The sequence below is a fragment of the Pan paniscus genome, chromosome 10, assembly GCF_029289425.2.
Source record: "Pan paniscus chromosome 10, NHGRI_mPanPan1-v2.0_pri, whole genome shotgun sequence".
NCBI lineage: Eukaryota > Metazoa > Chordata > Mammalia > Primates > Hominidae > Pan > Pan paniscus.
In genome coordinates, this window is record NC_073259.2 from 18,088,666 (window position 1) to 18,113,099 (window position 24,434).

The 24,434-nt window shown below is 39.2% G+C and overlaps 1 protein-coding gene across 1 annotated transcript in view; it reads left to right on the top strand.

Annotated features, from left to right (window-relative positions):
• CREBL2 (cAMP responsive element binding protein like 2) overlaps window positions 1-20,494 on the top strand; it is a 32,865-nt gene extending 12,371 nt beyond the window's left edge. The window contains exons 2-4 of the mRNA XM_003808846.4: window positions 11,148-11,345; window positions 12,943-13,087; window positions 17,358-20,494. Of these exons, the coding sequence (XP_003808894.1) occupies window positions 11,148-11,345; window positions 12,943-13,087; window positions 17,358-17,362 (348 nt within the window). The 3' untranslated portion in view covers window positions 17,363-20,494. The remainder of the gene's footprint in view (window positions 1-11,147; window positions 11,346-12,942; window positions 13,088-17,357) is intronic.
• The last annotated feature ends 3,940 nt before the right edge of the window (window positions 20,495-24,434 follow it).

Sequence of the window (24,434 nt, forward strand, 5' to 3'; positions counted from 1 at the left end):
GATTGACTAGGGAAGTGGGGTGGAAAAGGAGAGATGGTGGGGAGATGCACTGGGAACCTATTGTAACAACCTGTGAGTAGTGCCCTGACTGGTATTAGGGAGTCAGTGAAGCAGGATATTTCCCTGACCCTTTCACGGGACTCAACGGGTGCCTCATATACTCAGCCCACCACTCTCAACTCCTTGCAGGAGGGAGCATGTGAGCAAACGAGTGAGGGAACTGGAGTGAATGAGCACGGGAATCGGCCAGCTGCTTTGGTGCTAGCAAGAGTGAACTTTATGCAGGCCCAATGGCAGCATCCAGGTAGGGGTGCCTGAGACTTCCGAAGCCCCAGAGGGAGTGTTACAGTGCTCTTTGAGCTCTGCCATCCGTGGATAGCTCAACTGTTAATAGCTCAGTGGACTCTTTGCCTTTTCTTGTGAGGCAACTGCCTTCCACCAGCAAGGACAAAGGGCCAGTGTGATAGCCTTTTGTATCTGCACTTGTGGCTCCCAAGCTCTTATCCAGCGTCCAGGTAAAATGAGGTCACACAAATGAATTGAAGGATGGTGAATGCAGGGGATTTTATTGCTGATGAAAGTGGTTCTCAGCAGGAGGGGGAACTGAAAAGGGGATGGGACTGGTAGGTAATCTTCCCTTGAGGTCCAGCTGTCTCCAGCCAGACTCTTCTCTGAAGTTATGCCATCAAGCCATTCCTCTGAAGTCAAGCCACTTCTCTCTGACATCTAGCCGTAGTCTCGTCTACCAGTCTCGTCTGGGGGTTTTATAGGCACAGGATGGGGTGGGGCAGGGCCATGGGTGATTTAGGAAAAGGCAACATTCGAGTGGGAAAACAGGGATGTAAGTTCTCATTTTGGGCCGTCATTTCAGGCTTTTCGGCTTGAGGATGGGGTTTTGTCGGGGACCCACCCTTTTCTGTCTAGAATTTTCTGTCCCCTGTCCCTCTCAGTAGGAATGGAGAAGAAGAGAGAAATCAGAGGTTTATAAAGGAATACATTGGCATCACTTTAGTGGGTGGGCATGGAGAATCACAATAGCAGAGGGAAACTTCAATGAGGTGTAACATGAAAAAGTTTATTAGTTAACCTTCTCAGCATACCCCTTAACTAAGAGCCTAATATCAAAGTGAGTTACATTAAGTGAATGACTGTATAGCATAAATACAGCAGTGCATTTAATGCACCTGTCAGTGTTAGAGCTTTTTCAGGGAATTATATGATCAGATTAATGTGTCCTGTCTGAGATGTGGATGGTAATAGGCATGCTTGATTACCTTCTGACAGGTTGCCATGATACAAATCTAGGGACTTGGGTTCTAGTCCTTGCTCTGATGGAAGTCTCTGGACTAAAATCTTGTCATCTATGAAATGAAGAGATCACATATCCTTATCTGTGTCTATGTATACACATCCCTCCACCACCAGCATTCTTGTCTATATTGATATTCTGCTATCTGCAATGTTATTGTTTATTTCATATCTGCTTTTCACTAGTCTAAATACATTAAGGTTAGGTGTCCTATTGTTTTGTATTTATCCCTAGAGTTTTACAGTGTTTGGGACAAAGTGGGTATTTAATAAAGGGTCATTGAATAAAGGAATTAATGTGCTCCTCTTTACGTGAAAAAGATGAGAATAATAGTGCTTACCTCATCTGAGGTAGTGTGAAATAACATGAGATAGCGTGTAGAGTGCCTCACTCAAGGCCTTGTTCATAATGAGCGCTTTCTGACCACACACCCTGGTTTAGCCCCGAATTTATGTTTTTATTCTGTTTGTCCTGAAAAATGGGAAGTAAATGGTCCAAGAATCTTTGGAATAGGATTAAATGTGGGTGCTGGAGGCTTCCTCATTTTAAGAAGCCCCAGTTAACTCCTAAAGAGCATGCAACTATAATGATATGTTCTCTTTCTGTGGAAGTTAAACTTGTTGACTGTGAAGCCTAGGCCATCCATAATTTCCTCAGGCCTTTGCAGACTGATTTCTATTTTGTCTTTCGCTGTAATGGTTAATTATAGAATTATCAGCAATCCCTCCCTTGATTAAATCCAGTTTTATCTTAATTCTCAACCTTAAAACTCATGAGTTAGAACCTTATGCTTGACCGCTCCCCTCCAGAATACTCATTCTTCTCATAAGCTTCTGTATCTGTGCTACCTTGATTCTTTCCTTTCAGCTATTTTTGCTTTTTCAGGCTCACTAGGCAACCATGTCTTTTTAAAAAATAATTGCTTTATTGAAAGGTAATTCACAAACCATAAAATTCACCCTTTTAATTTGTTCATCCTGTGATTCTTAGTATATTCACAGAATTGTGCAATGATCATCACTATCTAATTCCAGAACAGTTCTATCACTCCAAGAAGAGACTCTTACAAACAAACTGTGGTACATCCCTCAGGCAGAACACTATTTAGCAGTAAAAAGAAACGAGTTGCTAGGTGCACCTGTAGTTCCAGCTACTTGGGAGGGTGAGGCAGGAGGATAGCTTGAGCCCAAGAGTCTGAGACCAGCCTGGGCAACATAGCGAGGCTCTGTTTCTTAAAAAAAAAAAAAGAAAAGAAAGAAAGAAAAAGAAAAATAAACAAGCTATCAAGCCACGAAAAGTCATGGAGGAGCCTTAAATGCATATTGCTAAGTGAAAGGAGCCATTTTGGAGAAGGCAAAACTGTAGAGATAGTAAAAAGTTTAGTGATTGTCAGGGTTTCAGGAGAGGGAGGAAGAGAGGGAGGAATAGATGGAGCACAGGGGTTTTTAGGGCAGTGAGACGATTCTGTATGATACTGCTTATCAAAATTCATAGAATATACCACACCAAGAGTGAACTCTAATGTAAACTGTGGACTTCAGTTACTAATAATAAATCAATATTAGTTCATCAATTATAATAAATGTACCACACTAATGAAAGATGTTAATAATAAGGGAAACTGTGAGAGTGGAGAGGGGATAGTATAGGAACTCCCTGTACTTTCTGCTTAATTTTCCCTTAAACCTAAACAGCTGTAAAAAAATAAAGTGTATTGATTTAAAAAAGAAAAAAAGAAACTCTGAGGCCATTAACAGGCACTCCCCATTTTTTCTTCCCTTCTCAGCCCTAAGCAACCATTAATCTACTTTAAGTCTCTATAGATTTGGAATAATACAATATGTGGCCTTTTGTATTTGTCTTTCACTTAGCATAATGTTTTCAAGGCTATCAGTGTTGTACCACGTGTCAGCACTTCATTCCATTTTATAGCTGAATAATGTTCCATTGTATGGATGTACTACTTTTTGTTATCTATTCATCAGTTGATGGACATTTGGGTTGTTTCTGCTTTTTAGGTATCATGAGTAATGGTGCTGTGAACATTGATATAAAAGTTCTAATGTGGACATATGTTTTCATTTCTTTTTGGAATATACCTAGGACTGGAATTGCTAGGTTATAAACTTTATGTTTAACTTTTTGAGGAACTGCCAAAATGTTTTCCAAAGTGGCTGCACCATTTTACATTCCCACAGCAACGTATGAGGATTTCACTTTCTCCACATCTGCACCAGTACTTGTTATTGGTTGTCTTTTTTTTTGAGACGGAGTCTCACTTTGTTGCCAGGATGGAGTGGTGCAATCTTGGCTCACTGCAAACTCCAACTCCCGGGTTCAAGCGATTCTCCTGCCTCAGCCTCCCGAGTAGCTGGGCCTACAGGCACGCGCCACCATGCCCAGCTAATTGTTTTTTATTTTTAGTAGAGATGGGGTTTCACTATGTTGGCCAGGATGGTCTTGATCTCTTGACATTATGATCCGCGCACCTCAACCTCCCAAAGTGCTGGGATTACAGGCATAAGCCACCATGCCTGGCGTTGGCTATCTTTTTGATTATGTAAACATCCTAGTGGGTGTAAAGTGATATATTTTGTGGTTTTCATTCACATTTCCCTAATGACTAATGATGTTGAGAATTTTTTCATTTGCTTATTGGCATTTGTATATCTTCTTTGGAGGAATGTCTATCCAAATCCTTGCCCCTTTTTAAAATTGGGTTGTCTTTTTATTATTGAGTTGTAAGAGTTCTTTATGTATTCTAGATACAAGTCCCTTATCATATTTGTGATTTACAAATATTTTCTCCCATTCTGTGGGTTGTCTTTTTACCTTGATTATCCTTGAAATACAGTTTGATAGCTTGTGCTTATCATATCTAAGAAACCATTGCCTAATCCAAGGTCATAAGGAGTAAATCCTCTGTTTTCCTCTAAGTTTTATAGTTTTATCTCTGACATTTAGGCCTTTGTTCTATTTTTTTTTAATTTGAGACAGGGTCTCACCCTGTCATCTAGGCTGGAGTGCAGTGGCACAAACCCAGCTTCACTACAGTCTTGACCTCCTGGGCTCAAAAGATCCTCTCGCCCCAGCCTCCCAAAGTGCTGGGATTACAGTGTGAACCACTGCACCCGGCTTGTTCAATTTTTAATTTTTGTATATGGTGCGAGGTAGTGATCCAACTTAATTATTTTGCAAGTGGCTATCCACCTGTCCCAGCACCCTTTATTGAAGAGACTATTCTTTCCCCATTTAATTGCTTTGGCACCTTGTCAAAAATCAATTGACCATAAACGTAAGGATTTATTTCTGGATTCTCTATGCTTTTCCATTGGTCTGTATGTCTGTCCTTGTGCCAATATTACACTGTCTTGATTACTGTAGTTTTCTAATAAATTCTGAAATCAGAAAGTGTGAGCCCTCCAATTTGCATCTTTTTCAAGATTGTTTTGGTTATTCTGGGTCCCTCGTATTTCAATATGAACTTTAGGATTAGCCTGCCAATTTCAGCGAAAAGGTAGCTGAGTTTTTGATAGGAATTTTGTTGAAACTGTAGATCAATTTGAGGAGTATTCCTTTCTTAATAATAATAAATCTTCCAGCCCACTAACATGGGCTGCCTTTCCATTTATCAGGTCTTCTTTAATTTCTTTTAATGATATTTTGTGGTTTTTAGTGCACAGATTTTACGCTCCTTATGCTAAATTTATTCCTGAGTATTGTATTCTTTTTTAGGCTACTATAAGTGGAGTCATTTTCTTAATTTCATTTTCAGATTGTTCATTGATAGTGTGTAGAAACACAACTGATTTTTGTATATTGATCTTGTATCCTGGACCCTTGCTCTACTCATTTAGTAGCTCTAATAGGTTTTTTCAGGGGGGAAAGAATTCTTTTGGATTGGATTTTCTATATATAAAATCATGTCACCTTCAAGGAGATAGCTTCACTTTTTTCCTTTCCTTTCCTTTCCCTGAATGCTTTCTATTTTTTCTCGGTAGTTCAGTGTTAAATAGAAGTGATGAGAGAAGACAAGATTGTTGCCTTATTCATTATCTTTGGGGGAAAGCATTCAGTATTCCACCATTAGTAAGATGTTAGCTGTGGGTTTTTTGTAGATGTCCATTATCAGATTGGGGAAGTTTCCTCCTATTTCTAGGTTATTGAATGTTTTTATCATGTGAAGGTGTTGAATTTCTGTCAAGTCCTTTTTTTGTGTGTGTGTGAGATGAACATGCAAGTTTTGCCCTTTTTTTCCTATTGATACAGTGTATTATAGTAATTGATTTTTCAGATGTCAAACCAACCTTTATTCTTGAGATAAATCCCTTTTAGTCATGGTGTATAATCTTCTTTGTTGCTAGATTCAGCCTTCTAGTATTTTATTGAGGATTTTTTGCATATAAATTCACAAGACCATATTGGTCTGTAGTTTTCTTCGGGTATCTTTGGTTTTGGTTTCAAGTACATATTGGCCCCGTGGAGTAAGTTGAAATAAGCTTTCTCCTATTCCACATTTTGGAAGAGTTTGTGAGGTTAATTATTTAAATATTTGGTAGAATTCATTAGTGAAGTCATGTAAACCTAGGCTTTTCTTTGATTACTAATCGAAGAAAATTTTTTATTACTGATTGTGTCTTGTTATTGCTATAGGTCTAATTCAGATTTTCTATTTCTTCTTGAGTCTTTTTTGCTACTTTGTGTCTTTCTAGGAATTTGTCCATTTCATCTAGGTTATCTAGTTTTTTTGGCATGCAATTTTTCCTAGTATTCCTTTGCATCCCTTTTATTTCTGTAGTGTTAGTAATGGTGTCTCTTTCAGTCGTGATTTTAGTATTTTTGAGTTTTTTCTTTCTCTAATGGTCCATCTAGCTAAAGGTTGGTGAATTTTGTTGATCCTTTTGAGGAACAATCTTTTGGTTTCATTGATTTTTGTCTGTTGTATTTCCATTCTTTATTTTATTCATCTCTGCCTACTATTTATTATTACATTCTATCTGCCTGCTTTATGTTTAATTCGCTCTTCTTTTGCTAGTTTCTTAAGGCGGAAGATTAGATTACTGATTTGAAACCACCTTTCTTCTTTAAAACAAACAAAAAGTTGTGTTCCGCTCCCTCTGAGGAATGCTCCAGTTGTACCCCATGAGTTTTGGTATGTTGTATTTTCTTTTTCTTTCATCTCAAAGTATTTTTCTAACTTCCCTTGTAATCACAATTGCCATCTATTTTCCTCAAAGTATTTTTCTAATTTCTCTCATAATCACAATTTTCTTTGACACATTGGTTATTTAAGAATGTCTTTTGTTTTTTAACTGTCATTTATTAAATACTGATTACCAGGTACTAAGAATTATATGACACAGTTCCAGGTGCTTACTTTGAAAAAGTCATGACCTTTAGTTTAGCTTGTCTTAAAAAAGAAAGTGTTTAAAACAGGGAGTTGGAAAATTGGGACCTTTAGTCTTGCTTGTAATCAGTAGACTTTAACACTTTTGACATATAATGAAGACAGACTTAGTATTTCAGAAACCTTACTGATGTCTAACATCTTTAATAGCCCACCTTTGTGAAAGAAGCTCTCTGTGAAGGGTAAGAAAAATCACTGGCTAGCGGGTTTCTTTTCTAAGTGATTGGAGGTAGGGAGACAGGTCTTTATTGTTTCCCTTGGGCTCACTGTCCGCATCTCACAAATGTGCTCTAGGGCAGAAAAAGACATAAAATGGATAGTGGGTAAAGAGGTATACTGTTTTAAAGCCAGCTGTTTAAATTTTCACATGACTCTATGTCAGTAGAAATAAAATTAGAACAGGAAAAAAAGCTAGATGTGTGGGGTTATTTTCATAGTTTTCTTTGGAGTTTATGTTGGTATGTGAAAGTCAGTACTTTTGTTTACCCATATTAATATGCTTCCTCACAGAAGTATCAGGAAAGAGCAAGGGAACAATGTGGTTATCATTGAGTTTGTGAAAACTATGAATTGTGAAGAATGGTCTTTTGGCCCAGGAATTAGTGGGCTTGATTTCAGTTTTAGCTGCTGGTTCTTGGTTCCTAATTAACGCCCCCTATCTGTTCCTCAGTCTTTATGGCTTATGAAATTTATAAAGTTTAGTAGTTAAGGCAACTGGTACTAACCTACATTTGTATAATACTTTTTTCTCTTTTATTTTTTTAATCTCAAATTCCTTTTACCAAATACTTTTTTTCTTTATAAAGTAGTCTCATATACATTGTTATAGCTAAGATTTACAATAATCCTGTGTTATACTTACTCTCTTAGAACTTTAGGCATTAGCTGTTACAAAAAGCCAAAACATTTGGTTTATTACTGAGAAAAAGTTAAGCTAGAGAAGTGGTGATTATGTGGTTTTAAATGTAACTTTATAGGAAATGACATAAAATACAGAAACCTTGGATTCATATACTATGCCTTTCTAATTTAAAAAAAAGGAATAACACAGTTCCAATTAAAATATTTTGCTGCCATAAAAACTAAACAAAGGGTTATAGCTTCTATTTTATATTTTTATGATTGCTAGGTTTGTTTCAAAAATCAGTGAAGTCCATGAAGTACACTATGTTCTCTTTCTGGCGTCTCAAAAGCAGCTACTCCTGAATTAATTAAAAACAGCAATATATGAGGTATTGGATTATAGTGTTGTATGATTAATGACTCATTTTACTGCATAAAGAATAGATGTCATTATCCATTTATTTCACTACAGACATGAGTTCTTGATGTAATATATAAGCTTTTCAAAAAGTGTATTCAATAGTAAATACACTTTGTTTTAACTCAGGGTGATTTCAAAATATTTTATTAAAATTATGTGATTGATGAGATATAAGCATAATTTTAAATTTAACCCATTTTAATATTTGGATGAACTAGGTCATCCTGCAATTGCTTTCAAATATTTGGCTCTGAAGAAAGTTTCATTTATATATATATATATATATTTTTTTTTTAAATTTTTTATTTTTTGTTTCAGCTGGGGTCTTGCTCTTGTCATCTAGCCTGGAGTGCAGTGGCCCAATCTGGGCCCACTGCAACCTCCACCTCCCAGGTTCAAGTGATTCTCCTGCCTTGGCCTCCTCCCAAGTAGCTGGGATTACAGGTGCCCACCACCGTGCCCGGCTAAGTTTTGTATTTTTAGTAGAGACGGGGTTTCACCATATTGGCCAGGCTGGTCTTGAATTCCTGACCTCAGGTGATCCACCTGCCTCGGCCTCCCAAAGTGTTGGGATTACAGGTGTGAGCCACCACGCCCAGCTAGATGTATATTGTTATAATGTAATAAAAACATGACGATTGGTTCAGGCCCGGTGGATCACCTGAGGTGGGCACCTGTAATCCCAGCTACTTGGGAGGCTGAGGCAGGAGAGTCGGTTGAACCTAGGAGCAGGAGATTGCAGTGAGCTGAGATCGCGCCATTGCATTCCAGCCTGGGCGACAAGAGTAAGACTCCGTCTCAAAACAAACAAACAAACAAAAAACATGACGATGATGCAGAAGAGAAAAGCTTTAAAAGACCACGTTTTGAAAACTTGAAACTAACTTGGAAGCAGTACTGAAGAACCTGGCTTTAAGACGATGATGGAAAGGACAGATTTTTTTTCCCCAGAGCCTTGGAGTAATCTGTCTCATTTCAGAGCCACCCCACAAAAAATGCTAGATACAATGGTTGGCCATCATGATGTGACAGAGTTTGGTAAATGTGGCTGATTCACATTTAAAGCTTGGTTTTCTTGACCTAACTATTAGACTTAGTAATGATCTCATCTTTTTAGGGTACTTAGCATTGTGAATGTGATACTAATAGTGATTTCAAACAAATCAGAGTTTTTGTATCCAAACAGATACTGACCCTTTGAGTTTTGCTATCTGGGAAGGCACCTACATTTATTCTAATGATTTGCCAGTGTTTGAATTTTGCATCTTCTCTTTTAGAATTGCCTTTAAAGCCTTAGCAATATTCCTGTCAGGACACTAAAGATATAAAATGTTTATTCTTCGAGGGCGATTTTCAGAAAGAGCTAGACATCAGTCATTCAGAACCATGTCAGAAAAATGAAGTGGATAATCAGATTGGGAATTTGAAGAATAGTGTATAGCTCTAACATATTGTGTTATGCCTTATAAAACTTATAAAAACTGGCTCCAATACTACTTTCCAGAAAATCTTTGAACTGTGGCATTATTGGAATAAATGTACCCCCTTTCAAGGTGACTGCATTAAAGAACGCTTACTTGATGTGTAAGTTCAGGTTCAAGTGTTTAGTAATTCATCATCTTTACCATATAGTTACATCTTGCATAAAAACTTGGGAAGGTTTCAAAGCTAAACAATGAAGAAGATTAAATTACTTTGGCAGTCACCTAATAATTGTGCCTAGGCAGGTAATTGAGTAACAGGAATATTGAGAGGTTGCTTTATGACATCAGTGGGAGCAGGGAGAAATCTACTGAGACAGTTGAGGCTTTCTGTTTGTTCCTTTGGGCTCAACAAATTTGAGGGAATTTATAGCCAAATTCCTTAGGATACATATTTATGTATATATATATATACAATTTTATACACATATTTTATATTTTATTATCTAATTTGAAAATCATAAAAATATAGGTGAGGAAAAGCTATTTATAATTACACCTATCAGAGAAGTCTTCACTGATCTTGTTAACTTCCTTTCTTCTATGTATTGTCTTATAATGTTGAGATCATAATGAACTTACAGTTTCGAATGTTGAGTTCTTTAAATGTATTTTGTTGCAATTCTTTTTCTCAAGGCAATAAAAACTTCTTCATGAGTCCAGGCACAATGGCTCACACGTGTAATCCCAGCACTTTGAGAGGCGGAGGCAGGAGGATCGCTTGAGGCCGGGAGTTTGAGACCAGCCTGGTCAACATAGCAAGACACCATCTCTACAAAGCGATTTTTTTTTTTTTAATTAGCCAGGCATGGTGATGCTCACCTGTAGACCCAGCTACTAGGGAGGCTGAGGCAGAAGATCACTTGAACTCAGGAATGCAAGACTGCAGTGAGCTATGATGGTGCCACTGTGCTCCAGCCTGGGTAACAGAGTAAGCGAGAACCTGTCTCAAAAAAAGAAAAAAAAGTGGGGCCTGGCACCATGGCTTACTCCTAGCACCTTGGGAGGCCAAGGCAAATGGATCACTTAAGCCTAGGAGTTGGAGACCAGCCTGGGCAACATGGTGAAACCCCATCTCTAAAAACAACAACAAAAATACAAAAATTAGCCAGGCATGGTGGCTCACGCCTATAGTTACAGCGACATGGGAGGCTGAAGTGGAAGGATCACCTGAGCCCTGGAGGTCAAGGCCGCAGTTAGCCATGATTGTACTACTGAACTCTATCTAGCCTGAGCGACAGATTGAGACCCTGTCTGGAAAAAAAAAAGAATTGTCATGAACAAAATATTTAGTAGACATTTTTCTTATCTATCTCCATATGGTTTGTAAAGTTTACTGGTGAGCTAAATAAATAAATAAATAAATAAATAAATAAAATAAAATTAATAAATAAAGTTTTTATTATCTCCATATGGTTTGTAAAGTTTACTGGTGAACTATTTAAACTTTATTATCAAATAAATAATAAAAATGTGTATTCTTCTTTCACATTCATGGTTTCAAAAGTGTCAGAAAATAAATTAGGGAAAGACCCAGAAGGCATTTGATGGGATTATACTTTCTTAGTTCCGTAGGGCTTCACTCACGTTTTGTTTATAAATGTTCTCTTTGCTAATATGCAGCCATATTCACTTTTCTGTACACAGAACTAAGGAAAAAATTATTTCTTCTCTCGCTTGCTGAAGGTGGTTGGAGGCAAAGTAAAGAAGCCCGGTAAACGTGGTCGGAAGCCAGCCAAAATTGACTTGAAAGCAAAACTTGAGAGGAGCCGGCAGAGTGCAAGAGAATGCCGAGCCCGAAAAAAGCTGAGATATCAGTATTTGGAAGAGTTGGTATCCAGTCGAGAAAGAGCTATATGTGCCCTCAGAGAGGAACTGGAAATGGTAAGAAATCGTCAGTAAACACATGAAAAAATCACCTTAACAGTCAAATAAATAATACATTAAAATACGAAAATACCAGTTATCACCTGTCCAGTTGGCAAACATTGGAGAGAATATTAATCTTTTAGCCAGGATGGGGGCAAATAGGCATCTTCATACACTGCTGGTGGGAGCAGAGTGTACATGACTGTTAACGCTAAGGGATTGTTTATGAGAGAAGAAAATGGAAAATAACCCAGATGGACAACAATAAAGGACTGGTTAAATAAATGTTACTACATCCATGTATTAGACTACTTCGTAGCCAGTAAAAATCACAATGCACATATATTTACTGATGTAGAAAGATACAATATATTGGTAAGTAGACAAAGCAATATAACAATATGTAACTATGCATAGCATACCATTCGTGTTTAAGTGACTTTATTTATTTATTTTTATTTTTTATTTTTTATTTTTTTGAGATAGAGTCTCGCTCTGTCACCCAGGCTGGAGTGCAGGGCGCGATCTCAGCTCATTGCAAGCTCCACCTCCCAGGTTCACGCCATTCTGCTGCCTCAGCCTCCTGAGTAGCTGGGACTACAGGTGCCCACCACCATGCCCGGCTAATTTTTTTTTGTATTTTTAGTAGAGACAGGGTTTCACTGCATTAGTCAGGATGGTCTCAATCTCCTGACCTCATGGTCCACCCGCCTTGGCCTCCCAAAGTGCTGGGATTACAGGCGTCAGCCACTGCACCCAGCCAAGTGATTTTGTTTATTTTACATGTTTTATTCACTCATCCATTCAGACTTTGGACAGTGGCTGTAAAAATGTGAAAGAGAGTAGATAAAACAGAATCGAAACTGCATTATTGTGAGCTGAGGGAGGAAGTGACAGAAGAGAGAGATGATATTACTGTGATCATTACACAACTGGGACAGGCTTCTACAGGTTTTTAGAAAGTAAGACAACAAGGTTGGAACATGAAGAGGAAGGACATGAACAGTGTTGTATATATTGTCCAGATATATACTATTCAGTAGATTTTTTTGATATGTTGAATGTGACATGCTATCAATTATTTCTTACTTTCTGCAGTGTAAGCCACTTGAGGGCAGAATCTTTGGTCAGCTTTGTCTTTGTATACCCCCAAAGTCCCTAGCATGCACTCTGGTAGATAGTAGATGTTTAACGATTACTTGTTAAAGAGAGAAAGGAAATTACTAACATTCATTTCTTTATTTTGGGAGTAGAAATAATACTGTGACAATTATTAAAAAAAAAAAAGATTAATTCTAACTAGTGGCACACTGTGGGGAGATGTCCTTTTAACCACAGGGGCCTTTTAAATCTGAGCAACACTCCAGTACATCAAAGACAATTCAGCAGCAGTTTTTCCGCCTCTTCTGAAAGATGGCAGATCTCGTACATGTCCTCAGTTATAAATAGGTAATACCATGGAGGGTGGGATTCCCAGCAGCGAACGTGACCTCTAGCCATGGGAGTTCTTATGTCTAGGATTTCTACCAGTGGTTCCTGAACTCTGACAAGTAAAAGTTAATTTAAATATGTTTTAAATTTATATTTGTATTTAAAATTAAATATGTTTCAGTACAAGCAGTGGTGCATGGCAATGGACCAAGGAAAAATCCCTTCTGAAATAAAGGCCCTACTCACTGGAGAAGAGCAGAACAAATCTCAGCAGAACTCAAGCAGGCATACCAAGGCTGGGAAGACAGACGCTAATAGCAATTCCTGTAAGTGCCATCAATGGGAGAATTTATATTTAAGAGAGTGTGTCTGTTGGGCGCAGTGTTTCATGACTGTAATCCTAGCACTTTGGGAGGCTGAGGTGGGCAGATCGCTTGAGCCCAGGAGTTCAAGACCAGACAGGGCAACATGGCAAAACCCCATCTCTACAAAAAAATACAAAAATTCGCTGGGCATAGGGGTGCACGCCTGTAATCCCAGCTATTTGGGAGGCTGAGGTGGGAGGATCACCTGAGCCCAGGGATGTTGAGGCTGCGGTGAGCCATGATCATGAAACCCTGTCTCAAATGGGGGGAACAAAAAGAGGGTATCTCAAGGTAGGGTATCTCAAGGTAGGGTTTCTGTTGACCACTTTTCTTAGTATGTCTTTAAATAAAATGTTGATGCCATTTTTAATACACTAATAAGCAAATGAAATGGCATTAGATTCTGGCCAGGTGTGGTGGCTTATGCCTGTAGTCCCAGCACTTTGGGAGGCTGAGGTGGGCAGATCACTTGAGGCCAGGAGTTTGAGATCACCCTGGCCAACATGGTGAAACCCCATTTCTATTAAAAATACAAAGATTAGGCGCAGTGGTGTGCACCTGTAATCCCAGCTACTCAGGAGTCTGAAGCACAAGAATTGCTTTAACCTGGGAAATGGAGGTTGCAGTGAGCTAAGATCATGCCATTGCACTCCAGCCTGGGCGACAGAGTGAGACCTCGTCTCAAAAAAAAAGAAAAAGAGAAATGGCTTAGATTCTAAATATTAAAATGCATTTTACATGGAGTCTATAAAGAGCAACTGATAAATTTATCAAAATTTTATTATTAATAGACTTAGTCCATAAATGGGAGTGGCACGAATCTAGCTTTTTGTTAATAATACTACCTTTTATTTGTATTTTGATTTACAGTTTACAGAGTACTTTCATTTATATTTATCTTAAATATTCCCTCCAATGATTGTGTTAAGGAATTATACTTATTTTATAGATGAAAAAATAGCAGAAAGGCTGGGTAAGGTGCCCAAGGTCACACAGCTTTAATGGTAGAACCTGTCCTCACCTAATCCAGGCTGTCTAGTGCAGTAGCCCATCATTGTAAGGATTGTTTTTAATTGAGGTAAAATTCACATAACATAAAAATTGAGAGCCATTTAGTACATTCACAATGTTGTGCAACCATTATGTCTACCTAGTTATGAAACTTTTAATCACCTCAAAAGAAAATCCTGAACCCATTAAGCAGTTATTCCCCATTACCCACTTCCCCCAACCCCTGGCAACCATGAATCTACTTTCTGTCTCTATGGATTTACCTATTCTATATATTAATATTTTATATACCTGGAGTCTATACAGTATGTGACTTTTTGGGTCTGGCTTCTGTCACCTAGTATAATGTTTTCGAGGTTCATTCACATTGTAGCATGTATCATCAGTATTTAATTCCTCTTTATGGCCAAATAATATTTATATATATACAGTTGTTTATCCTTTGATGGACATATGTTTTTACCTCTTAGATATTGTAAGTAGTACTGCTGTGAACATGTGCATATAGGTATTTGTTTTCATACCTGTTTTGAATTCATTTGTATGTATACCTAGGAGTCAAATTGCTGGGTCATATGACAATTCTGTGTTTAATTTTTGAGGAATAGTCAAACTGTTTTCCACAGTACCTGAAACATTTTACATTCCCACCAGCAATGTATGTCTGCTCCAAATTGTCCGCATCTCATCAACTTATTTTCCATTTTTTAAAACTATAGCCATCCTAATGGGTATGGAGTGGTATCTCATTGTGTTTGATTTGCATTTCCCTAATGCCTAATGATGCTGAACATATTTTCTATGCTTGTTGGCCATTCGTATGTATTCTTTGGGGAAATGTCTAGGTCCCCTGCTCATGTTTTAATTAGGTTGTTTTTGTTGTTGAGTGGTAACAGTTCTATTGGGGGAACCTGCCCCCAATATTTCAACATAGGTTCTTTCTATTTTCCATAAATGTCGGCCAACTGAGAAATAAAGAGAGACAGTACAAAGAGAGGAATTTTACAGCTGGGCCGCCAGGGGTGACATCACATATCGGTAGGACCGTGATGCCCGCCTGAGTCTCAGACCAGCAAGTTTTTATTAAGGGTTTCAAAAGGGGAGGTGGTGTAAGAACAGGGAATAGGCACAAAGATCACATGCTTCAAAGGGCAAAAAGCAGAGCCACTAATAAGGGTCCAACAAAGATCACATGCTTTTGAGGGAACAGGACAAGGGCAAAAGCAGAACCACTGATAAGGGTCCAACAAAGATCACAGGGCAAAGGGCAAAAGCAGAACCACTGATAAGGGTCTATGTTCAGCGGTGCACATATTGTCTTGATAAACATCTTAAACAACAGAAAACGGGGTTTGAGAGCAGAGAAGCGGTCTGACCACAAATTTACCAGGGCAGGGTTTTTCCCCACCCTGGTAAGCCTGAGTGTTCTGCAGGGGACCAGGGCGTATCTCAGTCCTTATCTCAACTGCACAAGACAGACATTTCCCAGAGTGGCTGTTTATAGACCTCCCCCCAGGAACACATTCCTTTCCCAGGGTATTAATATTAATATTCCTTGCTAGGAAAAGAATTTAGCAATATCTTTCCTACTTGCATGTCCGTTTATAGGCTCTCTGCAAGAAGAGAAATATGGCTCTTTTTGTCTGACCCCACAGGCAGTCAGATCTTATGGTTTTCTTCCCTCGTTCCATAAAAATCACTGTTATTCTGTTCTTTTTCAAGGTGCAATGATTTCATATTGTTCCAACACACATTTTACAATCAATTTGTACAGTTAACACAATTATCACAGTGGTCCTGAGGTGACATACATCCTCAGCTTACGAAGATAATAGGATTAAGAGTAAAGTAAAGACAGGCATAAGAAATTATAAAAGTATTATTTGGGAGCAGATTAATGTCCATATTAATATGAAATCTTCACAATTTATGTTCCTCTGCCGCGGCTCCAGCCGGTCCCTCTGTTCAGGGTCCCTGAGTTCCCGCAACAGAGTTCTTTATTGTGGTTATAAAACCTTTATCAGATACATGATTTGCAGATATTTTCTTCCCTTCTCTAGGCTTCTTTTCACTTTGTTGATAGTGTTATTTGATACACAAAATATTTTAATTTTGGTGAAGTCCAATTTATCTATTTTTGGTTTTTTGTTACTCATGCTTTTGGTGTCATATCTAAGACTCCATTGCCAAATCCACAGTTATGAAGATTTACCTGCCTCATGTTTTCTAAGAATTTTATGGTTTTAACTCTTTTATTTGGGTGATTGATCCATTTTGAATTAATTTTTCTATATGGTGTAAAGTGGGAGTCCATATGTTGCATATGAGTATCTAGTTGTCCAAGCAACATTTGTTGAAGAAACTGGAAAGACTTTAAAATGAATATGTCCTATGTTGATTTCTTCATTATTGTGATTGCTCTGGGAGCACTTTAAATAGCTATAAAGAAATGTCACAAACCTTTATTATTATTATTATTATTATTATTTTTTTTTTTTAGGTCAACCTCTGGGAGCACAGAACAATGTTTCAATGTTTTTTTTTTTGAGAAGAAGTCTCGCTCTGTCACCCAGGCTGGAGTGCAGTGGCACGATCTTGGCTCATGCAACCTCTGCCTCCCAGGTTCAAGCAATTCTCCTGCCTCAGCCTCCCAAGTAGCTGGGGTTACAAGTGTATGCCACTGCACCCGGCTAATTTTTTGTATTTTTAGTAGAGACAGGGTTTCACCATGTTGGCCAGGCTGGTCTTGAACTCCTGACTTCAGGTAATTCACCCGCCTTGGCCTCCCAAAGTGCTAGGATTACAGGCGTGAGCTACCGCGCCCGTCTAGAACAAACTTTTTATGTTTTCAATATTTTTTACAAAATTGAAGAAATTGGCTTTTTGATAACTTTTATTAGATAACATTTGTCTTCATCTAGGTTGACAAGTGCACTAAAATATCAGACTCCACCACTATACAATTCACCCATGTAACCAAAAACCACTTCTACCCCAAAAGCTACTGAAATGTTTAAAAATTAGGAAAACAAAACATTTGGCTTCATCTAAATTAAATTAATGGAAAAAAGCCAAATCAGCTTTTTTTTAGTCTGTATTTTTAAAAATTAGCCTTACTGAAGATACTAAACTGAAAAAAAAAATTATGCATCTTAAAACAGATTAATCAAACTTTATTGACTCTAAAAACATTCTTACATTGGTAACTTTTATTTTTCAGGGTGAAGATTATATAAAGATGAGTCAGTGATTGAAGCCAATATTCTGATTCCCATGGAAGATGGATGGGCAAGAGTGTACTTCTTGGCTCCATTTACTACCTACTGCTCAGTAGTCATCTCTGTAAATCTGCAATTTCTACCAAAATGTGTGATCGTAGATCTCAAAGGATCTTGCTTTAACTTTCAACACTTAGAAAATCTACAAACATTCAGACCTGTCTGGGTTGGTATTGCCACCCATGACATTTAACATGTTGTGATGCTTGAAAACACAGGAGTAGAGAAAATCGATGAAGATTGTATTTTTGCACCTTAACTCCACATTGCTTTATTGGTTAATTTATATTCTTTCCATGTAATTCATGTAATTGTATGTCTGTGTGTGTTTTATGTGTCACCACCTTTCATGTTTTTGATTGCCCTACAAAGAGAAACCAAATGAGCTGATTACTGACTATAAGTTCTCAGCCTTTATGGACCTAATCTTATTTTTATTTACTTGAGTAATGTTTATTCTCTTCATGAACCATGATTTCTCCTGTGAGCCATTCCAGCATAAGCTGTGAATATGTATTAACAAATATATACATTTCTATTTTTATAATCCATAAGGATATGCCTGTTTTAAATAACATACATATTAACAATATCTATCAGGAAAACCCTCAAGACAGCTTCTAGTTAAAACCTTTGTTGCTGTCCTCTCAAACTATATTTACAAAAATTTGCTAGGGCCAAATCCATACTTGCAGAATAATTCATCAAATTTTATTTTTAAGTGAAAAGTAACCTTTCAGGCATTTCAGCAGCATACATTGACAACCTAGGGTATATATGTATGTATGTTTCTTATTGTATGTCTATATATGTATGTGGGGAGGACAGGAGTGAATGTTCACACACTTTTCTTGCGTACTCAACTAAATTGGAGAATGTTTCTGAAGAAAATTGGATGAAATTAGCTGCTGAGATTGAGTTTCTGCCTTAAAATCTGAGACAAAAAAAGGGACAAATTGCTGGTAGATCTACTGACCGTAGCCATCACCAGAACACTTAGTTTCTTCCCAGACATGAATTTCCTGACAGGCTCTGAGCCAGAAACACACTGTGGGCGTGCATCTGGTTCAGCCCTGGATATGCCTCCACTGTGGAGGGAAGCATTGGAACTGGAGTTGTGCACAGCACCGCAGCTAGTGGGCCTGGCTGGGGGTGCAGAAGGGCAGGGTAGTTCTTTCCAGTTCCCCTTGCAGCTACACTTACTTTCTCCCTGACTACCAAATGGAGTGACGGTTGAAGAATCAAGCTCATAATATGATACACCCAGACAGACCCAGAAATCTTTTGATTTCCCCAGCGAGATACTATCACTCTGTTCTCTTTCCCATGGTTAAAACAGGAGTTGTGTTCTCTGTCGCTGCTAAATTATTCTTCACTTGAGTGAAGCAAATATTTAGCTTCCAAATAAAGTATATTTTGTTCTGAACTGGCAGTTTAAGAGGAGATACCGTAGTCTAGATTGTCTTTGAGGTAGAATATGCGATGGACCACATAGTTTAAGATTACAAGGTACTTTCCCTCTTCTCTCAGGCCATGCATTTGAATAAAGTGCCTCCCTTAGCCTGAGCTCCTAAAGACCTCTTGTACTTGGTTGCAAACTCAGATCTCTAGTCTAGTCTAGTCTAGTCTAGTCTAGTCATGTGTGACTGTGTACTGAGATACCACTAGCCCAGTTTGCTGGGTCTCTCTATGTTTTGGAAGTTGGGGGTTTAATAATATTTAATGTCTTTTTAGGATCATAAACATAAATAGGTTTGTTGATATTCAGGCCTTCAGAATTTAAGGGTTTTAAATATAGCATTCAGATTGTAATTGGTATGTTTTTGCCATCTGGTCTACTCAATTGTATATTTTTATTTTGCAAAACAACCCAAGACTTACTTTATGTTGCTTTGTTCAGTACCTTTTGAATTCCCCCAGAAGAGTTGTTTTCAAAACAAACATTCCAGAATGAATGTCGCTCTTCAATGGAACGTCTCTGTTGTGCTTGAAGTATTTCTTCTCTGGTTGTAATTCTAAATTACAGAGTCATTTGAGCTTTCTCCCGTCCCGCTAGTATCTTTACAGGAGCAGGGAAGAGCAGTGACTTTATCCTCAGGTAGAGGATGTATAATTTTGGACGAAGTTAAATTACAATTTATTTGAGGTTATTCCTAAACCTATTTATTTGGTATTTTGGAGGAGATCACACACTAAGAGAACGTTGATTGCCTTGGCTATTGTGCTGGCTGGACACTTTGGTCACTTTTGAAGCATGTTAATAAATGTCACTGATTAAAACAGCTGGAGCATTTCCTTCCCTTTCCAGTGAAGGAGCAGCGTAGTGAAATCCTGGCACCCCTCACCTTTTTGTGATGAAAAGATGGCTGACAGTCACGGAGTCCAGGAGAAGGTGCTGCTCTCCTTGCTTTCTGAGTAAACAGAGTAATGTTTTCTTTTTCTTATTTTCCCAAAGAAAGAAAGATAAGGGGGAAAATATATTTGTATGTTTAGACCAGCCAAATTCTGTCATTATTTTAGTATCAACCTGCTGTATATTAGAGCAACTGAATATAAGATGGAATAAGTTTGACCAGGTCAAGTTTTAGGATATAGTTGAATTTCTTTAAAAAGTTTTCTATTTTATCTAAAATCTTTCTATTATATCTAAATTAGAATGATCGTCCTGCAGCAAATTCACATTACTGTTTGCTGGCTAATTGACAGTATTTATCAGCATCACTATGTAGCATTCTATTTTAGCATCTTTGAACTATGATCATTTGATTTGGCTAATTACAAAAAGTACAGGTTTAAACTGGACTCACCTTGAGTTAAAGGCAAAGAAAATCTAAAAACATACATGTTATATTTCACAAGAAATCAGTTGCATATTATCCATTACATATTTAGTTTTAAAAGGAGGAGTCACCTTGAATTATTTTCTGAGTCACCTTGAATTATTTGATCTCTCAACCTGCTTTCTCATCTGTAAAAATGGGGGGAGGATAACTTTCACAGGGTAATTGGTAGGCTAAATAAGAGTTACAGAAAACTGTTAAATAGGAAAGAACTACATTAAATTTAAATATTCACATTATGCCTGTGTTTGACTATTGTTAGCATTTAAGTCACTAAAGATCAATATATTTAATGAGTTGGACTCTAAATATGTGGTACTGTAGGTATCACATTTCCCAAGTCTTTTTAGCTATATCATGTCTATCCTTGGAATGGTATAGTCGGGGGCCCTTTTTATCAATAATAGCCTTCTATTAATTAGACTAATTTTAAGAACAACTAATATTCCTACTGGCAATATCATCCTATAATTATCCGCATAAAGTAGTCTTTCAGGCTGCTAGGTAACTTGGCTGTCTTCTATTCCATCCGTTTTATTTAACTACAGGATGGTCATGAATCAGTGGCAGGACTGCCTTGTAAAGTTGTGCTGATTTTGCACTGCACAAAAGTACATAGTTAAGGAGGCGAATGGACTTTAAAATCTAGTTCACATTCCCCTCAACAAGCTACGTGTGGAGGAAGGGGCTCCTGCCTTCTCACCAAGTTGTACATGTGGCACAGGTCTCCCCAGAAGAGGTGTCTTTTTCTAATTTGCCCAAAGGGGATACCTGTCTTAATTCATCCACCAGGGGGTGCCTTTTTAAAAATGTGCAAAGCCGTGGTGTGTTGCAGCTGGCTTTTGCTGGCTCCCCAGAGGAGAACCAATTGTGTGCATCTCTTCCCAACTTGATGTTCAGTGACATCAGGTTGGTAGCTTTTAATGGACAATGGTAGGAGTATTTGTATCATAGAAGTTAGTAAATGCTGCAAATTGTGGATCCCCCACCCCCTCAGTCAGTTTCTAACACACAACTGAAAAAGGCCCGATGTAGGCTAGCATTGCATTTCCCAGAGCAGGCACACTGGAGTCCTAAAATGTGTATGATTAAAGGACACATAGACCTGGAAGAACTCTTTTTATAAAGCTGTAGGCAGCTTGGAGATGTCCGTATCAAATTCAGATTGGTTCACAGACACATGGTAGTTCTGACTCAGAAACTGTTACGGGTCACAGAAAAATATGCAGTCCAACTCTAGAAATGACTAGGAAGTGAATCAGCTGAATTACTATTTTTGAGATGGAGTCTTGCTCTGTCACCCAGGCTGGAGTGCAGTGGTGCCATCTCAGCTCACTGCAGCCTCCACCTCCCAGGTTCAAGTGATTCTCCTGCCTCAGCCTCCTGGGTATCTGGGATTACAGGCATGCGCCCCCACGCCCAGCTAATTTTTTGTATTTTTAGTAGGGATGGAGTTTCACGATGCCGGACAGGCTGGTCTTGAACTCCTCACATCAGGTGATCTGCCTGCCTTGGCCTCCCAAAGTGCTGGGATTACAGGAGTGAGCCACCACGCCCAGCCGAATCAGCTGAATTCTTAAGCCTTAGCGTAAAAGCAGGCACAACTAATACACCTACTGTGTTGTGGTACAGTTCACCAGACACTCCTGGATTGAGGAGGGCTGGAGCTGGACAGTGAACTCTGGCTTACAGGCCATTTTGACTTTGCAATAAGATAAATATTTGGGCAGGAAAATTTTCCCATGATCCAACAGAACCCAATCCAATCTTACTATGCCTCAGCAACCCTTTCCTGAGAAGGAAAGCAGTGCCTGGCAAGCACATTATAAACGTGAGTCCAGGTTTATCCCCTTGTGTAATCAAGTCCATGGGCTGGATGTGACAACACCTGTGCCTAAGCTAGGTAGGCTTGAATAGTCCAGAATGAAATAGGCCAAAAGGCTGTCCCAAGCCCACACTGAGTTTCAGATCTTACCTCTTAAATGGAACAGAGACCATGCTTGTCAGCACCACAAGAAAAGTTTGTACAAGACTTGTGGCAATAAATAGATACCTCTAAACCTGCTCCTTCTCAGGCCAGGACAGGCCTCAGCTGCCACAAAGGAAGAGAAAGAATGTTGAAAATGTAAGGAAGAAAGAAAACCAAAAGATGGCCAAGCCTTCTTTCAGAAGGAGGAAGATAGTTCATATAGGGGCTATATTAGTCCATTCTCTCGTTGCTATAAAGAAATAACTGGCAGAGCTTGCAGTGAGCCAAGATGACACCACTGCACTCCAGCCCGGGCAACAGAGCAAGACTCTGTCTCAAAAAAAAAAAAGAAAAAAGAAAAAACTGAGACTGGGTAGTTTATAAAGAAAAGAGGTTTGATTGGCTCACATGTGGTTCTGCAGGCTGTACAGGAAGCATGACTGGGGAGGCCTCAGGAAACTTACAGTTATGATGGAAGACAAAGTGAGAGCAGGCATCTTGCATGGCAGCATTGGGACCAGGGATCAGGGGGTACCACACGCTTTTAAACAACCAGATCTTGTGAGCACTCACTATACAGTACCAAAGGGGGATGGTGCTAAACCATTCATGGGAACTCCACCCTCATGATCCAGTCACTACCTCCCAACACTGGGGATTACATTTTGATATGAGATTTGGTGGGGACCAGATCCAAGCCGTATCATTCTGCCCCTGGCCCCTCCAAATCTCATGTCTTTCTCACATTGCAAAGTACAATCATCCCCTTCTCAGTAGCCCCCCGAAGTCTCAACTAATTCCAATATTAACTCAAAAGTCCACAGTCCAAAGTCTCATCTGAGACAACACAAGTCCCTTCCACCTATGAGCCTGTACAGTCAAAAACAAGTTAGTTACTTCCAAGATACAAAAGAGGTACAAGTATTGGGTAAATACTCCCACTCCAAAAGGGAGAAATCAACCAAAAGAAAGGGGCTACAGGCCCTATGCAAGTCTGAAACCCAGCAGGGCAGTCATTAACTCTTAAAGCTCCAAAATCTCCTTTGACTTCATGTCTCACATCCAGGGCACACTGGTGCAAGGGGTGGGCTCCCAAAGCCTTGGGCAGCTCTGCCCCTGCAGTTCAGCCTCCATGGATGCCCTCATGGGCTGGTGTTAAGTGCTAGTGGCTTTTCTAGGTGCATGGTGCAAGCTGTTGGTGGCTCTACCATTCCAGGGTATGGAGGATGGTGGCTGTCTTCTCACAGCTCCACCAGGCAGTGCCCCAGTGGGGACTCTCTGTGGGGGCTCCAACCCCACACTTTCCCTCTTCAGTACCCTAGCAGGTTATCCATGAGGGCTCTGCCCCTACAGCAGGCTTCTGCCTGCACATCCAGGCTTTTCCATACATCTTCTGAAATCTAGGCAGAGGCTCCCAAGTCTCAACTCTTGCACCCTGTGCACCTGCAGGCTTAACACCATGTGGAAGCTGCCAAGGCTTATGGCTTGCACCCTCTGAAGCACCAGCTTGAGCTGTATCCAGACACCTTTGAGCCATGGCTGGAGGTGGAGTGGTTGGGATGCAGGGAGCAGAGCCCTGAGGCTATTCAGGGCAACAGGGCCCTGGACCTGGCCCGTGGAACCATTCAATCCTCCTAGGCCTCTGGGCCTGTGATGGGAGAGGCTGTCTCTTAGGTCTCTGAAATGTCTTGAGGGCTTAACCTCATTGTCTTGACTATCAGCAATTGGCTGCTTTTTACTAAGTAAATTTCTGCAGTGGGCTTGAATTCCTGCCCTGAAAATGGGCTTTGTTTTTATACCACAAGGCCAGGCTACAAATTTCCCAAACTTGTATGCTTTGCTTCCCTTTTAAATATAAGTTCCAGTTTTATGTCATTTCTTTGCTCATGCACATGAGCATATGCTGTTAGAAGCAGCCAGGCTAAATCTTGAATGCTTTGCTGCTTAGAAACTTCTTCCGCCAGATACCCTAAATCATCATTCTCAAGTTCAAAGTTCCACATATACCTAAGGCAGGAGCACAATGCCTCCGAATTCATTGCTAAAGCATAGGAAAAGTGATCTTTGCTCCAGTTCTCAGTTAAGTTCCTCATCTCTGTCTGAGATGTCATCAGCCTGGCCATCTCTGTTCCATATCACTATCAGCATTTTGGTCACAACCATTTAACAAGTCTCTAGGAAGTTCCAAACCTTCTCATCTTTCTGTCTTC